Here is a 19,032-nt window from a genome sequence, read left to right as displayed (position 1 = left end):
TAGGAGGGAATTCTTACAGCAGCTCCAGCACACAACCCTGCCCAACGGGTTCTTCTCACCACAACCCGTATAGGGTGCACTTGGAGGCATCAGAGGGGAGAGAGAGAGAGAGACCCACTCTGGTATGGTAAGCTTAGCAGCCTTTTAGCCATCTGTAGCAGCCTGTCGTGACCTGGACAGGAAAAAAGACGAGGATTGCTGGGAGGAGCAGGTATTTATACCGATCGTTAACTCTTTCCTGTCCAGTGACCTGATAGGCGGGATTAACCCATGTTGGTGAATTGTCTGCCATGGGTGACTTGGGAAAGTTTGCTCATTTATTAAGAAATCCTAATGTAAAAAACTTGATTGAGTTTACAAGCTCAAAAAAAATCTAAAAACTCAAGAATTTTTTCTAAAAAAAAATGGCTTGAATTTTGCCTCAGACAACTCCCCACAACTTACGTATACATGAACTCGTTTTGCATTTGAGTTTTTTTGAAGTTATTTGTGCTTAATAACTACAAAACCTTTATTAATAACTACAAAACCTTTACGTTTTTTATTGGGTTTTTGTGCAAAAAAAAATCAAATTGTGGCAAAAATTCTAATTCGAACTTTGATAATCACTCCTTAATGCCCCCGTACTGACGACAAAAATTCACATGTTATACAAAATATCAAATTTTTATTTATATATAAAATAATTTACACATCAAATTTCCACATGCACACACACACACACACACAACACTTTAATCACATTTAGGCCAGTTACATTTGTATTTCATAACTCCTGACATATTTTACAACTTATGTACATTTTGAAGACACAATGGGGGGTGATATTTAATTGTAAACCTTCATCTTACAAAAAAGGCAGTCTGAAAAGTATGTAGAAAGAGTAAAAACAACTTACAAATGGACTAAAATAGTAATTTGACATTTGCTGAATTTTTTAGATTATGCCAATCTGAAAATAGTGTGGACTATTATTATTCTCTAGTTATCTCTTTTGTTAACCTACATATAAGACTTCATTTATGGCTGCTGAACACTGATTAATACTTCTGGCAGCATGTATACAATGAGAAGTGGTTTTTAAACATTAATGAACAGCAGGGTTTCTGGATTCTTTCTTTTTTTTTTTTCAATAAATCCAGTTCTAAAAAAATTGAGTGGCTAGTGAAATGTTAAATCACTATTTAACAGTGAGAATGACTGGATGCACTCAACATACAAATGAAATGCTATGTACATTTAACAAAATAAATCATTGTGCGTCAGTAAGGCAAAACACCAAGGCTATATGAACTAGGATTTTCAAGACCAGGGTTGTTTTTTTCTCCAACCAAAATTGGTATTAAAGGGATTTGTTACATGGAGAGCCATGTATTATGGTTAGCAGCCATATGGTGAAGTAAAGGGCTGTATCGCTGTACATTTATAGTAGAGCAAATGCTCATTTAAACAAGAAGGCTGTGCCGTGGCTTGCAACCAAACCCAAGATACAGTTCTTTTAAACATCTCACTTTACTGCGCCAAGCTTTTTAAGGAACTTCCTTCCTTTTGATAGTAGACCTTTTTTCTTTTTTGAAGACCGGTCCCTGCCTCGCATAGGGCTGCCTGACCCCATGGAGGATGGAGGCGACATAGAATGGAGATGAACTGTTGGCGATGGAGCTCTCCGAGGTGTTCCTGTGTTCTCAGAAGGAACCTACACAAAGGACAGTGCACATACTTAACATCAGGTAGCAAAGTTATTAGCAAAAATGTACCAGCCATCCCCTGCTGCCTGGCCACTCATATAACCAGCAAAAATGGTACTAACCCCATTTGGTCAAGGAATAACAAGCTTTCTTCAAAGGAAAAATATCTTGATCAATGTTATGAGTGGAAATGATGCAAATTAGCTTGTAATCTGCACTTTTAAAAACATTCTTGTTTCATTTTAATTTGGTGCTTTAAAGGGGCTTGCACACAGTTAAAAAATAAAACAAAAGACTAATATGAGCCTTAATTGTAATCAGAGTAAGATTAAAGCCCTTTCCTGTTTCAACCAGATCTACAAAGTACATTCTTATAGTGGATGTATAAAGCCACTGCCTTATGTATTGTTATTTTTCAGTTTTACCTCTACTTAATGGTTGGTCCCAATATCTTAAAATTAAGCACTTAAAATGAAAATGGTCTTCATTTGGTAATGCGGGCTCCAAGCTAATTCTGATTCAAAATTAAGGTCAGTTACTAAGAAATAACTCAAAACAACCCAGTCTTACACACCTGAAGATACCATTTTTGTGTAAGGCATTCTGCTACTGAGCTGTATGTTTCGTATCTGCATTGAATGATATTCTAACCTTGCTTTACAATTTGGCCTGTTTGCAAAGAACACCAGCACACAACACAGGTTTGGAGAGATAAAGTATCAATATCACATTCAAGGAAACGTGCACATTTGCATGGAAACATACACCTCAACATGATGCTTCCTGTTTTAATTTGATTTTCTATTATACAAGAAAATACCAGTTGCCTTATCATGTCTTGGCTGCAAGACTAGTGGTATCTTCAGTTGTTCACTTACGTGAAGGCTACACTGCCTCATTAAGGTGTGAAATGAACACTCTTCTTCTGTTCCCAAGTAGATGAGCAAGGACAAAACAGAAAATATAGCAATGATGACATCAAAAATAAAATCAAACCTAAAATGGACTTCAGTTATTTGAAAATGATATTAAAAGATGATTAAACATCAGACTTCTATGATATAAATGGTTATAGTTTATAAGGGTTTTAACATATTCAGCATGAACAGGAAAAAAAATGTTAGAACAATACAATGACAACAAAAGCAATATGATACTATTATATATATAGTTAAGATGCCAAATGGTGTTCTAGACCTATATGACTATGGCCTCTATATCTGTCACCATGGATGGATGAAATAGGCAGGATTATTTTGACACCAATATGGATTCATGCAGGTTAATTAACCAAGTGCAAGGTACTGTTTTATTATTACAGAGAACATGAAAATTGCAAAAAATTGATTGATTTGCTTAAAAGGGGATTTATGGGAGATGGCCTTCCTGTAATTCTGCGGTTTCTGCATAATAGATTTCCGAATAAAACCTGCCATTGAAAGTAAGGGTGTAATACTACATGAATATTTATGTATTAGATTTGTTCTGAAATAAGCTGATTACAATTAAAACTACTTGTGGCTAAAACAATACATTATAGGTACTGGACTCCTTTAAGTGTCCCACTATGAGAAATCATCTGAAAACACATTAGGGATCCCTAAGTCCTCTTATCAGTTCAGCAAAATGCATTCCAAAGATATGATTTTGCTGAATTTGAGAATCTTCCTTGGAACCTTGAATTGAAGGGAGGAGAAGGCAGAAGATTAAGCTCTAAAGGCCGATAAAAGCTGCCGACAGACCGGCCAGATGTCAATCGGGCAGGGTAAATAATCCCTCTGATTGCAGCCACATCTGTTCGTTGATGCGGTCCCGCGATTGGACCGCTCGTATTGCCTCCATCCTGATCCGATCAGCCCGATATTGCCCACCTCAATGTGGGCATATCGGGGAGAAATCTGCTCGTTTGGTGATCTTATTGTGTATGGCCACCTTTAAGCTTCCACTTGATTGATCACTGCTGTGTGATGTCCGATCTGAAACTGTTTCCAGGCACTTAAGCTAAGGGGCAAATTGAATTGAAATAAGAGCTCCACACTGAAAAATGTCCTCACTTTATATCAATTCCTATGGGATTTTTACGAGCATATTTATCAATGGTTTGCGTTCACCATTTGATAAATACATTTCTGAAAACCCCATAGGAATGAATAGAAAGTGAGTTTTTCTGTGGTGAACTCTTAATTTTACACCAATAAATCTGCCCCTCAAGTCTTTGTGGTACATTGCAGGATTATCACTGGAGAATGCTATAATGTGACAGAAACGAAAATGACCCGACTATGTTGCAGTCACCATGTAATACCCAATTTCTTAGTAGACATTCGTGCTATGTACATTTATACTTTGCGTGTGCTCACTAGCATTTGTGTTATATACAAAACTGATATACATGTCAAATACTGAAAGTGAGGGGCAAATGTTAATTTTAAGGAATGTACATTAAAAGATGTACTACACAATTACATACCCTTTTAACCTTGGTTCGCATAGGGGTATCTTGAGGGTATCTAGATGGCGTATCAGAAAGGTAAACTTCAACATCATCAGGCACTTCTTCCAAAAAGTTAGATGGGACAAGCCCTTTATGTCCATTAAGTTCACCCTGTTAAAATATACTGATTAATACAGTATAGACAAGTAGCTACAATATATTACAGTTTATAACATGACTGCCCTAATATGAAAAGCAAAAAAAAAAATCTGATTTTTTTTGTTAACTTTTCAAAGCAATGCAGTGATGTTTTATGAAAGCAAAAATCAAGATATTTATCAATGGAAACAAAATGCAACGCACATACAAAGAAGTACCGCAAGGAACATATTTATAGATGACATTTTTGGCTAACCATATTAGAAACATTTTTATTTTGCACAGCCCATTTACCAAGTTTTTAGTTTTACACTGAACTGTTCCTTTAACTTCTAAACCAAGATTTCAAAATGCCCCCATAAATATAAAGATGATATTGGTTCCTTCCTATTTTAAAGTATCAAGGAATCTTGTGAATATACTTTTTTTAATCATTACAGAAAACAATTTACTGTAAACTTTAATCTGGTTTGTGCTATACGTCTCCCCATAAGTATACATTGTTAGAGCTAGGTTGCTTTTTTGAAATTAAACTACCGTATATACTCAAGTATAAGCCGAGTTTTCCAGCACCCAAAATGTGCTGCAAAAGTTTACGTCGGCTTATACTCGAGTCAGTACCTAGAAGTACTTAGTGCCTAGCTTTTATTAGTGCCTAGCTTTCATTCCTACCTGATAGTCCTCCATGACTCTCCCCTATTCTGGTCAGCATCTATATTCGCAATCTCAACCATTTCACCAACGCACCTGCCAGGTTTGCGCTCTCTAGCAAAACTTCTGTCTCCCCCTCCTGGCGGCCAATTACATCGCACTGCAACCAGGTGTACCGTTACTTCTTCCCGCCCACCTCTGGGCAGCTAAGCCAATCCCCCCACTGGAACCTGCACAGCTCTAACTCGGCCAGGGATCTGATTGAAGCTACTGCTGCACGGTGGGTGGGACTTAAAGCTGCAGCTGAGTTTGTCTGCCGTGCTAATTGCTTCTAGCAAAGTACTGTGAGGTTGCAAAACTTTGTATCCTTGCACCCCCTGTACCCAGGGCATCATCACAGTGTGTGTGTGCAGATCGCAAAGCGCCAAGGACAATTCCGACTGGAGGGGGTGAAGGGCTGAGCGAGAAAGACAGAAGCAGGAAGAACAAATGAATGAAGCAGCTGAGCTAATTGCTTTTCAGAGTCCGGAGTAAGAGGTATGTAAAGAATGTAGTGAGGCATTTAAATGATTAGATTTTTGTTGTGGCCAAATTTAGGAAAACTTATTAGCACAACGGGCTTATACTCAATAAGGTTTTCCAGTTTTTATAGGTAAAATTAAGTACCTCGGCTTATACTCGAGTATATACAGTATTTATATGATATTGTTTTTTTATCAAAAACTCATCATGCATCCAAAGAGGCAAAAGTGTGTTTTTACACCTGAAAGAATAAAGTGTTAAATTGAATATATAACAAACAAATATATAAACAAACTTACATAGTAAAATCCATCTTCATCTATTTCACTATAAACATTGATTATATCTCCAGTACAAAATGTTAGCTCTGCCTGCAAAAAAAAAATTTAGGTTGAAAAAGATGTTCAGTAACATTATCATTAGACTAATAATGTTACAATTAGGCATTCTTTTAGAAATGTAATTAAAAGTAACTGCTGTAGCCATTCATTGTCTAAAAATTTTGATTGTAATTTTCAGTAAAAACTCAAAATTTCAGGTTCATTTTTTGAGATTTATTATACCCCGAAGCTGAAAATAGCTTGAATATGAAAATACTCCATCTAAAACCTGTTGAAGTCAATGGCAGAGGTCAACACATAAAGACAGGGCCTTAATTTAGGGTCAGGTTTGATGTCACCCTACCTGACCTGACTGAATCCAGACTCCTGGACTATTTACAACCCACCCTAATTCATTGTATTATCTCTACAATTGATCTCTACCTATCTGTAACTTCCTAATTTTTTTTTTTTTTTAGTTTTTGTTTTGAGTTCAACTATTTAAAAATGTTTATAGCCTTCACAATGTTTAGGGTTTTATACTGTGTTTTTTGCTCAAAAACTCGATCAATTAGAGCAATTCAAGGTTTTTTTTTGCTGAAAGTTTGGTCAATTCAAGTATTCGAGTTTTTCACACCGATTACACTGATTCGAGTTTTTTGCATTCACGCTTTTTTATAAATTAGAAAACAATCGAGTTGTAAGGTTATTTGAGATATTAAAAAACTCACAAACTTGACCATTGTTAAGTAACCCCTTTAGTATTGATGTGTTTTTGAGGGTGTCAGTGACATTTTAAATTGTATGTTAGGGACAGACAAAAAAGAAAGAAAAAATAAATATTTCCATTTACAGAATTCCAGCATAATAGCAGGCGTCTGTATGATAGGTTGTGTCGCAAGCACTTAACCAATGTGTCCAACATAGAGGTGTCAAATCTCACATTCAAATTTGGGTTGGTGCTTTTAAATTCAAATTGTGAGTTTTGACCCAAAGAAAAAATTTGAGAATTAGATTTACCATCCAAACCTTGGTAAATCTGCCACAAAGTGTGCCATTGGCATTAGAGCTCAATTGCTTGAGTTCGTAGGATTTGTAAATGAGGCCTATCATGTTTTTTTTAAGCTTACAATTTTTAAATAATTTGGCACTATGTTATAAAAATATTATTTAATAATTTTTGAAAATACATTTATTTATTTTGGTAGGGGGGCAATTCATAAATCTGTTTTATTTCACGTGAAGGATAAAATATGGGAGGTCATAATGATTTTATTTTTTGGTAAAATTGCTTAAAGTTAACTTCATCCACATTAACTTTCATTTATATTCTAATATAGGAGCAGCTTGTTTTTATAATGCCCTTTAATTTCTGACCAAGTATAATTTTGCTGGAAGTTACCGTATTTATACTTTAGTAAGAGTTAACAAAGAACACATGCGGCCATACAGCAGATAGGGTATCTACCTCCACATCGACATTAGGTGAGCTTTCTCTTGGATCATAGTCATACAAAGCAACCATTCTTCTAGTAGTTACTGAGTGTTGCCTTCCGCTCCTCCTGTTCCTCTCTGTGACAATTAAAAATGTATTAATTAAAAGAAAAAAAGGTATTATTAAACCATTTTACTGTACAACCACACATTAATGAATGACAAATGTATCCAATAGACACTAAATGGCACTGAAATGGTTTACTGACCACAAGCCTAGTAGAATAATTTGTTTTAATTAGCAATTATATTAACTGATATTTTATCCTTCTAGAGTAGATAATCTGTGGTCCCTGAGTCCTTTATAAACTTCAGTTCCCAAGACAATGAAAGGCCTCATACATGACATTCCTTCTCTACAAGATAGCGTTATCTACTGTATCAAAAGAAATGTAACTTTTTAAGCTGAACCGTGAAACTTCTTTTCTCTACGGATTTCTGAGACCTCTTGCCACCCAAGTTTTCTTCTTTAAATTATGCCCCAAAACACCAAACACAATTATATAATGGTAAGAGAAAAGGAAACTGCTTGTTTGACTTGCTTCTGAACTAAAGGTAGAACTTTTAAAAGGGAGTTTTAAGGGGGAAAAATCACTTATAGAATAATTTTAGTGGCTACAACAGGTAACACCAGGTTTTTAAAAAAATAAAACTACAAAAAGGGTGTCAAATGATGTGTAACCATACGCATATATACTTTTGTCTTCTATATCAATAGCACATCTTAAAAGGCTTCTTTATGAACATAAAAGCCCAAGATCCAGATCACTGGTTTTATCAAGAACACATTTTTTTCCCAAAAATTCCAGTATTTTTGTGGATGCATACCAAGTTGTGTCTACTGCAATTGGCATTTGAACTAGCAATACAGATGCAAATTAGTGTCCATTTTGGTCGATTGTGCACAAGTAGCAGTGCTCACATTTGTGTTTGATTGCTGTTACTTCAAGCACACAATGTTAAAAGGGAGGCTCACCTTCAAGTTAACTTTTAATGTTATAGAATAGAAATAGAATATAAACTTTTCAATTGGTCTTAATTATTTTTTTTATAGTTTTTTATAATTATTTGCCTTCATCTTTTGACTTTTCCCTGCTTGCAAATGGGGGTCACTGACCCCATCTAAAAACATGCTCTGCAAGGCTACACATTTAGGGCATTTATCAAAATGTTAGATTGTCAGTTTTAGACCGGTACCTATAGATTTGCTTTCATCCGGTATAATACCTATGGATTGGAGAAAAGCTGATGTCATTCCAATATTTAGAAAGAGATTACAATCTCAGCCTGGCAATTATAGGCCAGTAAATTTGACATCTGTGGTGGGCAAATTATTTTAAAGCATGTTAAGGGATCACATTCAAAATTTTGTCCTAGTGAATGGCATTATGAGCAGAAATCAGCATGGCTTTATGAAGGATAGGTCATGTCAGATTATGATGAGGTAAGTAAGATGCTGGACAGTGGGGGGGCAGTAGATGTGATCTATTTGGTTTTTGCCAAAGCGTTTATACTGTGCCCCACAAACGACTACTTTCTAAACGAAGGTCTGTTGGGCTTAATGAAGTCGTTTGCACATGGATAGGAAACTGGCTACAGGATCGGGTACAGAGGGTGGTTGTTAATGGGACATTCTCTACTTGGAGTAATTTTCTTAGTGGGGTCCCTCGGGGCTCGGTATTGGGTCCGCTTATTTAACTTGTTCATTAATGACTATGGGGAGGGTATTGTAATGTATTAGTGTTTTCAGATGACACAAAACTATCCAGCCCAATTCGTTCCATCTAGGATGTGACATCCTTGCAACAGGATCTTGACAAACTGACAATCTGGGCAAAGTGGCAAATGAGATTCAATGTTGATAAATGTAAAGTCATGCACCTGGGATGTAAAATGATCCAAGCCTCTTTATACCCTTGATGAGACTTCACTAGACAAATCCATAATGGAAAAGGACCTTGGAGTCCTTGTAGAGGATAAACTTGGCTGTACCAAGCAATGCCAGTCAGCAGCATCAAGGGCAAATAACGTCTTGAGCTGTATTAAAAGTCAGGATGCACCAAATCCACTTTTTTGGATTCGGCCGAATCCTTCGTGAAAGATTCAGCCAAATACCAAACCCTAATTTGCATATTCAAATTAGCGAGAGGGAGGGGAAAATAGTGCCACACACGAAGTGCGCGGCAAAAAAAAAATGTTTTACTTCCATGTTTTGTGACTAAAAGTCACATGATTTTAAGGATTCGGTTCGGGCAGGCACAAGGATTCGGCCGAATCTGAAAATGGCCGAATACAGAACCGAATCCTGGATTCGGTCCATCCCTAAATAAAAGGGGCATAGATTCACAGGAGGAAGGGGTCATTCTTCCACTGTATAGAGCACTAGACCCATCTAGCATATGCCGTACCGTTTTGGTCTCCAGTGCTCAAACAGGACATTATTGTATTAGAGAGGGTACAGAGAAGGGCAACTAAGCTGGTAAAAGGTATGGAAAATCTTAGCTATAAAGAAAGACTGGCCAAATTGGGGATGTTCACACTGGAGAAGAGGTGCTTAAGGGGTCATATGATAACTATGTATAAATATATAAGGGGATCACATAATAATCTCTCTAATGCTTTATTTACCAGTAGGTCTTTCCAACTGACACAAGGTCACCCATTCCGATTAGAAGAAAAGAGATTCCGCCTAAATATTTGGAAGGGGTTTTTTACAGTGAGAGCTGTGAAGATGTGGAATTCTCTCCCTGAATCAGTTGTACAGGCTGATACATTAGATAGCTTTAAGAAGGGGTTGGATGGCTTTTTAGCAAGTGAGGGAATACAGGGTTATGGAAGATAGCTCATAGTACAAGTTGATCCAGGGACTAGTCTGATTGACATTTTGGAGTCAGGAAGGAATTTTTTCCTCCTCTGAGGCAAATTGGAGAGGCTTCAGATGGGTTTCTTTTTTTTAACCTAACTTGTTATGTTACTATGTTAGATGAGAACTCACACAGAACTCACACCAGAAAATCTCACTTTCTATTCATTCCTAAAAATTTCTAAAAATCCCATAGGAATGAATTGAAAGTGAGTTTTTCTGTGGTGAGTTCTAATCTCACATTTTGATAAATCTGCCCCTTTTTGTTATTGCTACATTGTATCACTCATCTTTCTATTAAGACTCTCCCAGACGCATATGCCAGTCTCTTATTCAAATCAATAAATGGTTGCTAGGTTAATTTGGACCCTAGGCATCCAGATTGCTGTTGTTGAATAAAAAGATAACTCAAAAACTACAAATAAAAAATGAAAACCAACTGCAAAGTGTCTCAGAATATCACTCTGTACATCACACTAAAAGTTAATGTAAGGTTGAACGCCCCTTTTAATACTGGCAATAGTGTCAAATTAATTTGCCACAAGTCGGTTGCTCCTGTGTAGCCATGGGGGCAGCCATTCAAGCACAGGATATATTCTGAAGAATCCCATTGTATACTACAGAATGTATCTGTTATCTGCTGTATATCCTGTGTCTTTTCTCCTTTTTCAGCTTTGAATGGCTGCCCCCATGGCTACACAGCAGCTTGTTTATATAAACTATAATAGAGTTTCTGGAACAAGCACACCAATTGTACCAATGCAGCCCACATTCAGTACAATATATTTTCATTTCATTAATGCACTTTCATTTTTGGGGGGTTACTTTTCCTTTAAGGCAGGGGTCCCCAACCTTTTTAACCCGTGAGCCACATTCAAATGTAAAAAGAGTTGGGGAGCAACACAAACATGAAAAAGTCCCTTGGGGGGCTATAATACACTATTTTGTAGCCCCTATGTGGACTGGCAGCGTAATAACTTACCCTGGTGGTCTAGTTGGAGGGGGTCTGCAGGGATGCCCGCCACTATGCCGCTACTTCCTTTTATTGCCGCATGCGCGCTGGCGTGAAGTTTAAAAGTATTTAAAGCCACAAAATGTATTTTTCCTTGTTTGTATAGGATCGAATTTTGTAGTTCCTGGTGCTTCTGAGCCTATTATTCTGATTGTTATCTGATTCCTGCTGTGACCCCTGCCTGTTTTGACGATTCTGATCTCTGTAATCCTGACCCTGCCTGGTAACCGACTCTTCTTTATCCGTATCCCTCCTGATTGATCTCCTGGTTTGACCCGTGCCTGTCTGACTCCGCTTGTACTCTGCCTGCCCTTGACTCGGCCTGATTTGACTTCGCTCGCTGCCTACGCCTTGTACTGTGACCTTCTGCCCAAAAGACTTCTGCTTTACCATTGTGCCCCTTTGCTTGTCCAGAACCCTACGCTTGGCACCTCTCTTAATAAGACCTGGTGGCATCTGATTAGCCGAGGGCTCCTCCCGAGGTGAAAGGAGGCTGTTAAAGGCGGAAGCAAGAGCCGAGAACAGGGTATTTAGCACTGGTTCTGGATTTAGGATGCTGACTGTGACAGGCAGCCTACAGGAGACTCTATTTGGCTCTATTAGTTTTTATGCAATTAAAAGATTGGAATTAAAAAAAAAACACCTGCTTTGAGGACCCTGAGAGCAACATCCAAGGGGTTGGAGAGCAACATGTTGCTCACGAGCTACTGGTTGGGGATCACTGCTTTAAGGGAACCCTGGAATTACCTGTAGGTCTAGCCTAACACTATATCCAATGTCAGTTCACAGACAATGCTTCTGAATCAGGTCAATGTACACTCAATTTTGGATCAATCCGTGTGCTGTGTAGCAATTTGTTCTTACAGTTGTAAATGGGCCTTTTGGTCTAATAAATAAGGTTGTCAATTACTTCACTGTTGTTTCTGAGGTGGGGGCCCTCCACTTTCTGCTCTGGCAACAAATACAGTTCATTTGCTGCTTTGGTAATCAGTGTGTAGCTCCAAATGGTCCAGTTTCACTGTGTATAGATCTACATATTATAAAGTACAATATCTTGCTGGCTCTTCAAGCAGGACAGGAACCTACAGAAGCATGACTTTTCAGTATAAATGATGCAAGCGTAAAGGACAAAACATGCTCATTAGTTAAACTTACAAAGAACAGTATGTTTAGACATTTTAGATTAATCCAGCTAGTTTATGGTTTGAACAAATTATGGTTTCTTAGCACAGACCTCTCTTAGACTTTCTGGATCTGCGGTGTACAGAGCGAGAGCTCTCTTTGAAACGTTCACAGTTGACTTCAGGAAAGGAAAGCATACAAACAAAAGAAGAGGAGAACATATGAAGCTGTTCAAAGTTCTACTTTCATTCCAGAAAACCTTCATTTAGGATTTGAGTGGTGTCTACTTTAAAAATATCAATCAAAGGTATACTTCAGTGGACATTATAATTCTGCCTCATCTTGCAAACACGCATTCGATGTTTCCCTTTCTTAAATTTTACATTTAAGCATGTTTGCTGAGACTAAAGGCACAGGATATTTTTTTTTTTACTTAATGCAATTGTTTCATATTATGCATAAAATGCAAACTTTTCCCAGCTTCTTAGCAAATAGGATAGTGAAGAAGAGAAAATAAACAGTGGCATTTGGAGAGCTTTAATTGTTGTCAACAAGCAAAACAGCAATGCACATTAAAGCAAAGGCATCCAATGAGCCTATTGTTTGGAATATGCCATTATGTTTAATTATGTATTAAATACTTTTTTAAATATGTGTGGAAATTCCAAACAGTTGGGATTCACAGCATCTTCAGAGTCAACGGTGGATGATTAATTGCATCCAAAGATACTGCCATATGAAAGGTACTAGCTCTACAGCCATGGCACAGCCCAACTCATAAATAAAAAATAAACAAAAAACAATGTGTTTTTTTTTTCAAGTCCCTACCTATTTTTTCTACTGGAGTATTTAAAGGCAGAAATCCTTGTTTAAAGAGTTGCTCCATCATTTCTTCATCATCAACTTGTATTTCAGAGACCATATTACAGGGAATGAATCCAGCCCTTTCACAGGTCTCGCCACGGTAAAAACCATCAGAATCTTTGTCTCCATACACCTATAAATAAGTTATGGTCGTGAGAGAGCAAATATTTTAGACAAATTATAAAATGTTTAAACTGTTTTAAATGTGTTAAACTATATGATAAATGAGAATGACTTAATAATAATTTCATACATTGAGACATGACAACAAACTATGATAGTTTTAAAGCAAGCGGGTACAAGTTACAGAACACAAGTTTAATACCTAAATAGTTCTACACAAAGCTGCATAATAGTAGTAGTCAGCCATATCAAAGCATTCTTATGCTTGTGTGGTAGGTTTGTGAGTAGTGATGAGTGTATCCCAAAACGCATTAAAGTCAATGGGCGTTTTTTTTTGGGGTTTTTTTGCAGCAACTTTTTTTGCACAATACAGTGAAGTCTATGAGTGTTTCTTTCATGGTGGAAAAATTTAACTCAACACTATGAGGCACATTTATCAAAGGTCGAATTTCGAATTCATGTGAGTTTTTTTTAAAACTTCCCTAAACTCCCATAAATTCAAAATTCAACCAATCGAAATGTATTATTAAAATCAAATTTCTCACACTCTGATGAATTGAAACAACCCAAAAATTTGAATCAAATTCTAATCAAATTTTAAAACTTCCCTAAACTCACATAAATTCAAAATTCAACCAATCAAAATTGTATTATTAAAATCGAGTTTTTCAAACGGACAAATTGAAACAACACGAAAATTCTAATCAAATTTGATAAAACTCAGTTCACGTTTTTCTTAAAGAAAAAAGGAAGGCTGCAAACATTTCCAAAACATTTCCAAATTGATCCCTGGACCTCTCCCATTGACATTCGTCATGTTTTAGGTGGCAAATAGTCGAATTTAAATTCTTAAAGAGCTAGAGTATGATAAATCTCGAAAATAAAATTAGAATTTTTTTAAAAAAACTCTAAAAAAAAATTGAATTAGAATTTTCCGTTCGACCCTTAATGAATCTGCCCCTATGAGTTCTAAATGAAATGATTGGAAAGCACCTTTATGATCTGTCCTTCCTTAAATGGGAGTTCCTCTTCAGCAGCATCTGGATTAGGGGACATGGTCCTTGGGTCATAGTCAAAAAGTGCCACAAATAACCGTGCAGGGAAATCCTCCATCCCACCATCAGTCTCAGACTCCTCGTACATTGAAAGCTGTTCCCGGCTGCCATAACTATCTGAAGAGATTTTAAACAAGAAAATCATTTACACCGTAAAAAAAAATTCCATTGATACCTTGTATGCCATTTGTGGATGCAAAATAGTGTGTTCTTTCAAAATGTTGGCACTGGAGGCAGAAGTAATATCATTACATAGATTAGTCTAAAGTTAGAGCGCAAATAAAGGTTGCAACCCCTGTCAGAAAAGCAGCACCTCTTAAATTATGCACCATCTTGTACAACTCATGTGTATGATGGTATTAAAAAGAAAATGGCTTAGAGGGGAAAATATGTCTCTATATAAAAAAATCCAATATTTTGCAGTTGAAGTTAAATTATTTTTTTTATAAATTACTTCTTTATTTTCTTTTGGCTTTCAAGATATAAATGGTTTGTGAGTGTGCTTCCTCAACCTCACATTTTTTCCTACTACAAACCACCCAACCATGATGGTTGTAAGTAGCTAGTTTATTCACTTTAAATCACTGACTCATGGAAGAATCGGCTATGTAGAGCAGGGGAAATCTGTCAGTGACTCGCAGCATTAGTGTGTTGGTTCTGGATAATACAATGGATTTAGTCCAACGCTTCCACCTGTGTAAGGGTAGGACTCCACGAGCGATTTTGTCGCGATCCGACGCGATGCGACAAAACGCATGTGAATTGTTGCATGTGACAAAAATAAGGTAAGAGACAGAATTGTCGCATGGTGTTGAAGCGTTGATCCGATGTGACACGACTGTCGGATGCAGACACTGCGTCTGCATCCGACAATCGTGTCGCGTCGGATCAACGCTTCAACACCATGCAACAATTCTATCTCTTACCTTATTTTTGTCGGATCGCAACAAAATCGCTCGTGGAGTCCTACCCATAAGTGCTCACTTTCCAATCGGGCCACACCAGTAGACCACCATGTAATCATTCAAAATAGTGTAGGATGGAGCACACAGTAGGCAGGCTCTGCTGCAATAAATTTTATTCGGATCACAACATGTTTCGGATCAGCAGGGATCCTTTTTCAAGTCTGACTTGAAAAAGGATGCATGCAGACTTGAAACATGTTGTGATCCAAATAAAATTTATTGCAGCAGAGCCTGCCTACTGTGTGCTCCATCCTACACTATTTTGAATGTTTAGTGTGTTGGCTGCAGCTGCAAAAGAACTTCAATTGTTAAATACATAAACAACTGTAATAAAAAAAACTTTTAGTAAAACAATTGTATTGAATATCCACAATAACAGAGACAGTTCCCCAGCATGTGACTGACAGACTGATTCATACATAAAGCCATGACCACGTTTTTTGGGTTTTGGTCTCTTAAAAGTTATGCAGCATTTAGCACTGGTACATTTTTCACATAATCATAAAAGTTCTGTTAAGCAAAATGGGAAACAGTCATGGAAGAAGGTGCATGCAAATGCAGTAAAAATGCCAAACAACACATACAGTATGACAGAATGGCAATGACAGATATGAAACGTATTGCTGCTCTGCCTTTCTATCACCTAAGCTAAAAAAACTTACCTGATTATGAAAGGAAAGGGTATGTTGTCAGCCACATACACATGCTATACTGCATGCAGTTGGCTATTTGTACAGCACATTAAACAGAGGGCAGAATTAATCAAGGCTTTACAGCAAGCCAGAACCAATTTTTAAGTCCCGGCTAGAAGACATTCTGAGTTTTCTGCTACATAGGACTGATTAAAAATATGATAAAAATAAGGCCTTAATCTCCTTTTACTGAAATCTAATAGCAGCTATTTTGCTTCTAGACAGGAACCCAGTTGCAATCTTAATCAGACATAAAACCTTGAGGAATTCTGGACCATTCTTGGATTGTAAAGCAGGAAGAAGTTGTTGTTGCATACCGTATCTATCGTCAGAGACCCTGGTAGGTTGCTGAGACCACTTTCTGTGTCCTCCAAGGCTGCGATAATAAGCTTCTTCTTTAACAGGTGATATTTTTCCCTCACTACCTGACCGAGAACGACATTCTTCACTGTTACTGTCCATTGTAATTTCTAAGGAGAAAAAAGGGAAAGAGCTAGTAAACACGCTCTTTGCAGCTTAAAGAGGGGACCAAGGAGACTGGTGCCCATTCTGTAGGGGGCTTCTATGGGGAAAAAAAATCTTCCTTGTAGTAACAACAAACCTAAAAGAAATTGCACTTGCCCCTCAGAGTTCCGTCTTGCTTATATGATGTTTGATCAAGAATGTGAATAAATACTAAAAAAATTTGAAAAAAATGTTTCCATCCAAGGAGATATATGCTGCAAGAAAATTCAGTTTGTCATGGAACTTTGTGCGCACTTTCTTTTACACCAAGAAGAATGATGGTGAGCAAATGTTTCTTTAAGCAAAAAAAGAGACAATTACAATTTTTTTTTTTAAAAAAAAAAAAAGAGAGAACAGAATAACCACACGAACTAATGCTCCACTGAGGACAAATAAATAATCCAAAAGTTATATTCCCCTTCAAGAAGCATATAAATGAAGCAGGGCTGAAGGATAAGACAGACTTAATGCAGAACATATATAGTGTTCAGCTTGTTCATGTTAAATTGGGTTGAAGAACATACTTATGTTTAAGTCTGACAACACGCTTGGGCTTTGACAAACTTCTGAAAATGACCCAAGTGGATGAAATGGTTATGCTCTTTATGTTTAACAACATCATCTGGTTATTAAAGCCCTTGTTTCAAAAGGTCTTAGATCTAAAGAGATGACACAGCCCTCGACACTTTGAAGGAGATAAAATATAGGCAGTAGATTGAAAAAAACAGAGTTTACTGGATGTCCCCCTTAATTTCTTTGGCAATTTATAAAGGTGAAATAATAGTCTAATATTGGTGCAACTAGATTTGTGGAGATAAGAGCATGATTGTGCTGCCACAATATCATGTTTGAGAGACAAAAAAAACTACTGTATGTTCCTTCTTAGAAACAGAAATGACTTCATGTGATGGAAAGTAACGGAACAATTCAGTAGCACTATATTCCAATAGAGGATGTATCTTCACTTTGACATATATCTTGGCTGACCCATAAGAATAATCTCATAGGCCTTCAGGACAAACAGTGAATACACATAAAATGTGAAATGGCTCTGACATGAGAATGAAGACAGATGAAGGGGAGTGTTAATGAATAAAGTTGGAACATTTTATTGTTTACCATAACTGTCAGTTAAACAGAGACCATCAGATGTTCACCATAAGAGGTTACGCAGTCAAAGGGTTTAGCAGTTTTGCTGCGACTAGCAGTAAACAGCATAACGTCTGGAGGAGTCAGGGCAGTGAGGCTTAAATGCACTACTGCTTGTGCCATACCTTGCATCTATATGATCAATGCTATGCAAATGAGCGAGGAACAGGCAGTTCATGCACAGCAGTGCTACAGCCACTCTGACTCCTCAATTTTATGCTGTGTATTCCTCCAGTCAGTTGTTGTGAAGCCTTGTGGTGCTATAAGCTATTTTTTTTAAAATAATCAATATGCATTAACCATGTATTCCAGATCAATGTAACCAACAATAACCTGTATTTTTATGTACTGTCCTGTTAATTTGGGGATAACCAAGAAAAGTGTCCCATCTTATTGTTTAGAGAGTTAGCAGGCAGTATATTCGACCTGTTATGGAGGTAGATGTCACAATATTATATATCAGTTTCTAGTAAAGGGGGTTGATTTAAGAACAAACATGCTAAATAGCGTAAGCTTTAACACTTGGGGGGGGACTAGTAGCAAAATAAAAATGCACTAAAAAGGTTTAGTTTGCCATTATACTAACTGGTGGCACTGTAGATTTACGCTACATTCCAGTGAAATGCATTTAATAAGTAATCCAATTTGTCTGTGTAATTGCATATCGTGTTTACATTGAACATACCTTGAATTCAAAGGTTGTGTTTAAATTTAATTTGTTTTATAGTCAAAGGTGTTAACTCCCATATTACCAACAAGGAATCTAACATCTCCATATAATGCATGGGTGTGTCATACTGAATGAATGCCCATATTGTTTTATCGTTATGCGTATGTAATATTTATTCTTCTGAATTTTGGCAAACCTTATGGTTCTGAATGCAACTTCTATTTCTTGGCAACCGGTGCATAAGAAAAGTGCATAACTCCCCTTTCAGACTATAGGCAATGGAGCAGCCAAAAGCTGCCAGCGAAATAGGCTTCCAAACCCTGTTGTAGTCTATACTACCTCATTCTTGGCAACTATCAGTTAGGACTGTGCAGGGTACAAATTCAATCGTATAGCACATCTTAAGCAAGGCTTTTGCTCTACTTGAAATTTGCATTAGAATTAGTTACAATTCCTATTGAGCTGCCAAAAACCAATGCAGTGTAGAAAGAAAGGCATTAAACAACAGTCATAGGCACCATGTGAAATGAAATCAGCATTTAATCCAACTAACCAATAGAAGGAACCATAATTGGCCGGGGTCTTTGAGGAGCTGCACCGCCATGAGACAACCTTCGTGACTGGTGATCTGTCCGACTTAATGTTGGGTGATTACCTAAAAGCTGAGCAAAAGGGAGATACAATCAAAAATCTGTTGTAAGATTACATTGTAAGAATATGTCATGATCTATAGCTTAAAGCAGAA

General features: G+C 37.1%; 1 protein-coding gene across 4 annotated transcripts in view; it reads right to left on the bottom strand.

Moving 5' to 3' along the window:
- Positions 1–940: 940 nt before the first annotated feature.
- rimbp2.L (RIMS binding protein 2 L homeolog) overlaps positions 941–19,032 on the bottom strand; it is a 211,219-nt gene continuing 193,127 nt past the window's right edge. For all 4 annotated transcript variants that reach the window (XM_041567214.1, XM_041567218.1, XM_041567220.1 and 1 more), the window contains 9 exons: positions 18,841–18,949; positions 16,282–16,434; positions 14,246–14,424; positions 13,094–13,262; positions 12,378–12,443; positions 7,243–7,346; positions 5,754–5,825; positions 4,159–4,293; positions 941–1,696 (listed from right to left, as the gene is read on the bottom strand). In XM_041567214.1, the coding sequence (XP_041423148.1) occupies positions 1,508–1,696; positions 4,159–4,293; positions 5,754–5,825; positions 7,243–7,346; positions 12,378–12,443; positions 13,094–13,262; positions 14,246–14,424; positions 16,282–16,434; positions 18,841–18,949 (1,176 nt within the window). In that variant the 3' untranslated portion in view covers positions 941–1,507. The remainder of the gene's footprint in view (positions 1,697–4,158; positions 4,294–5,753; positions 5,826–7,242; positions 7,347–12,377; positions 12,444–13,093; positions 13,263–14,245; positions 14,425–16,281; positions 16,435–18,840; positions 18,950–19,032) is intronic.

Source organism: Xenopus laevis, chromosome 1L (genome assembly GCF_017654675.1).
Source record: "Xenopus laevis strain J_2021 chromosome 1L, Xenopus_laevis_v10.1, whole genome shotgun sequence".
Taxonomy (NCBI): Eukaryota; Metazoa; Chordata; class Amphibia; order Anura; family Pipidae; genus Xenopus; species Xenopus laevis.
The sequence above is the reverse complement of the archived record's forward strand: the minus strand, read 5'-3'. Positions and strand labels throughout refer to the sequence as shown.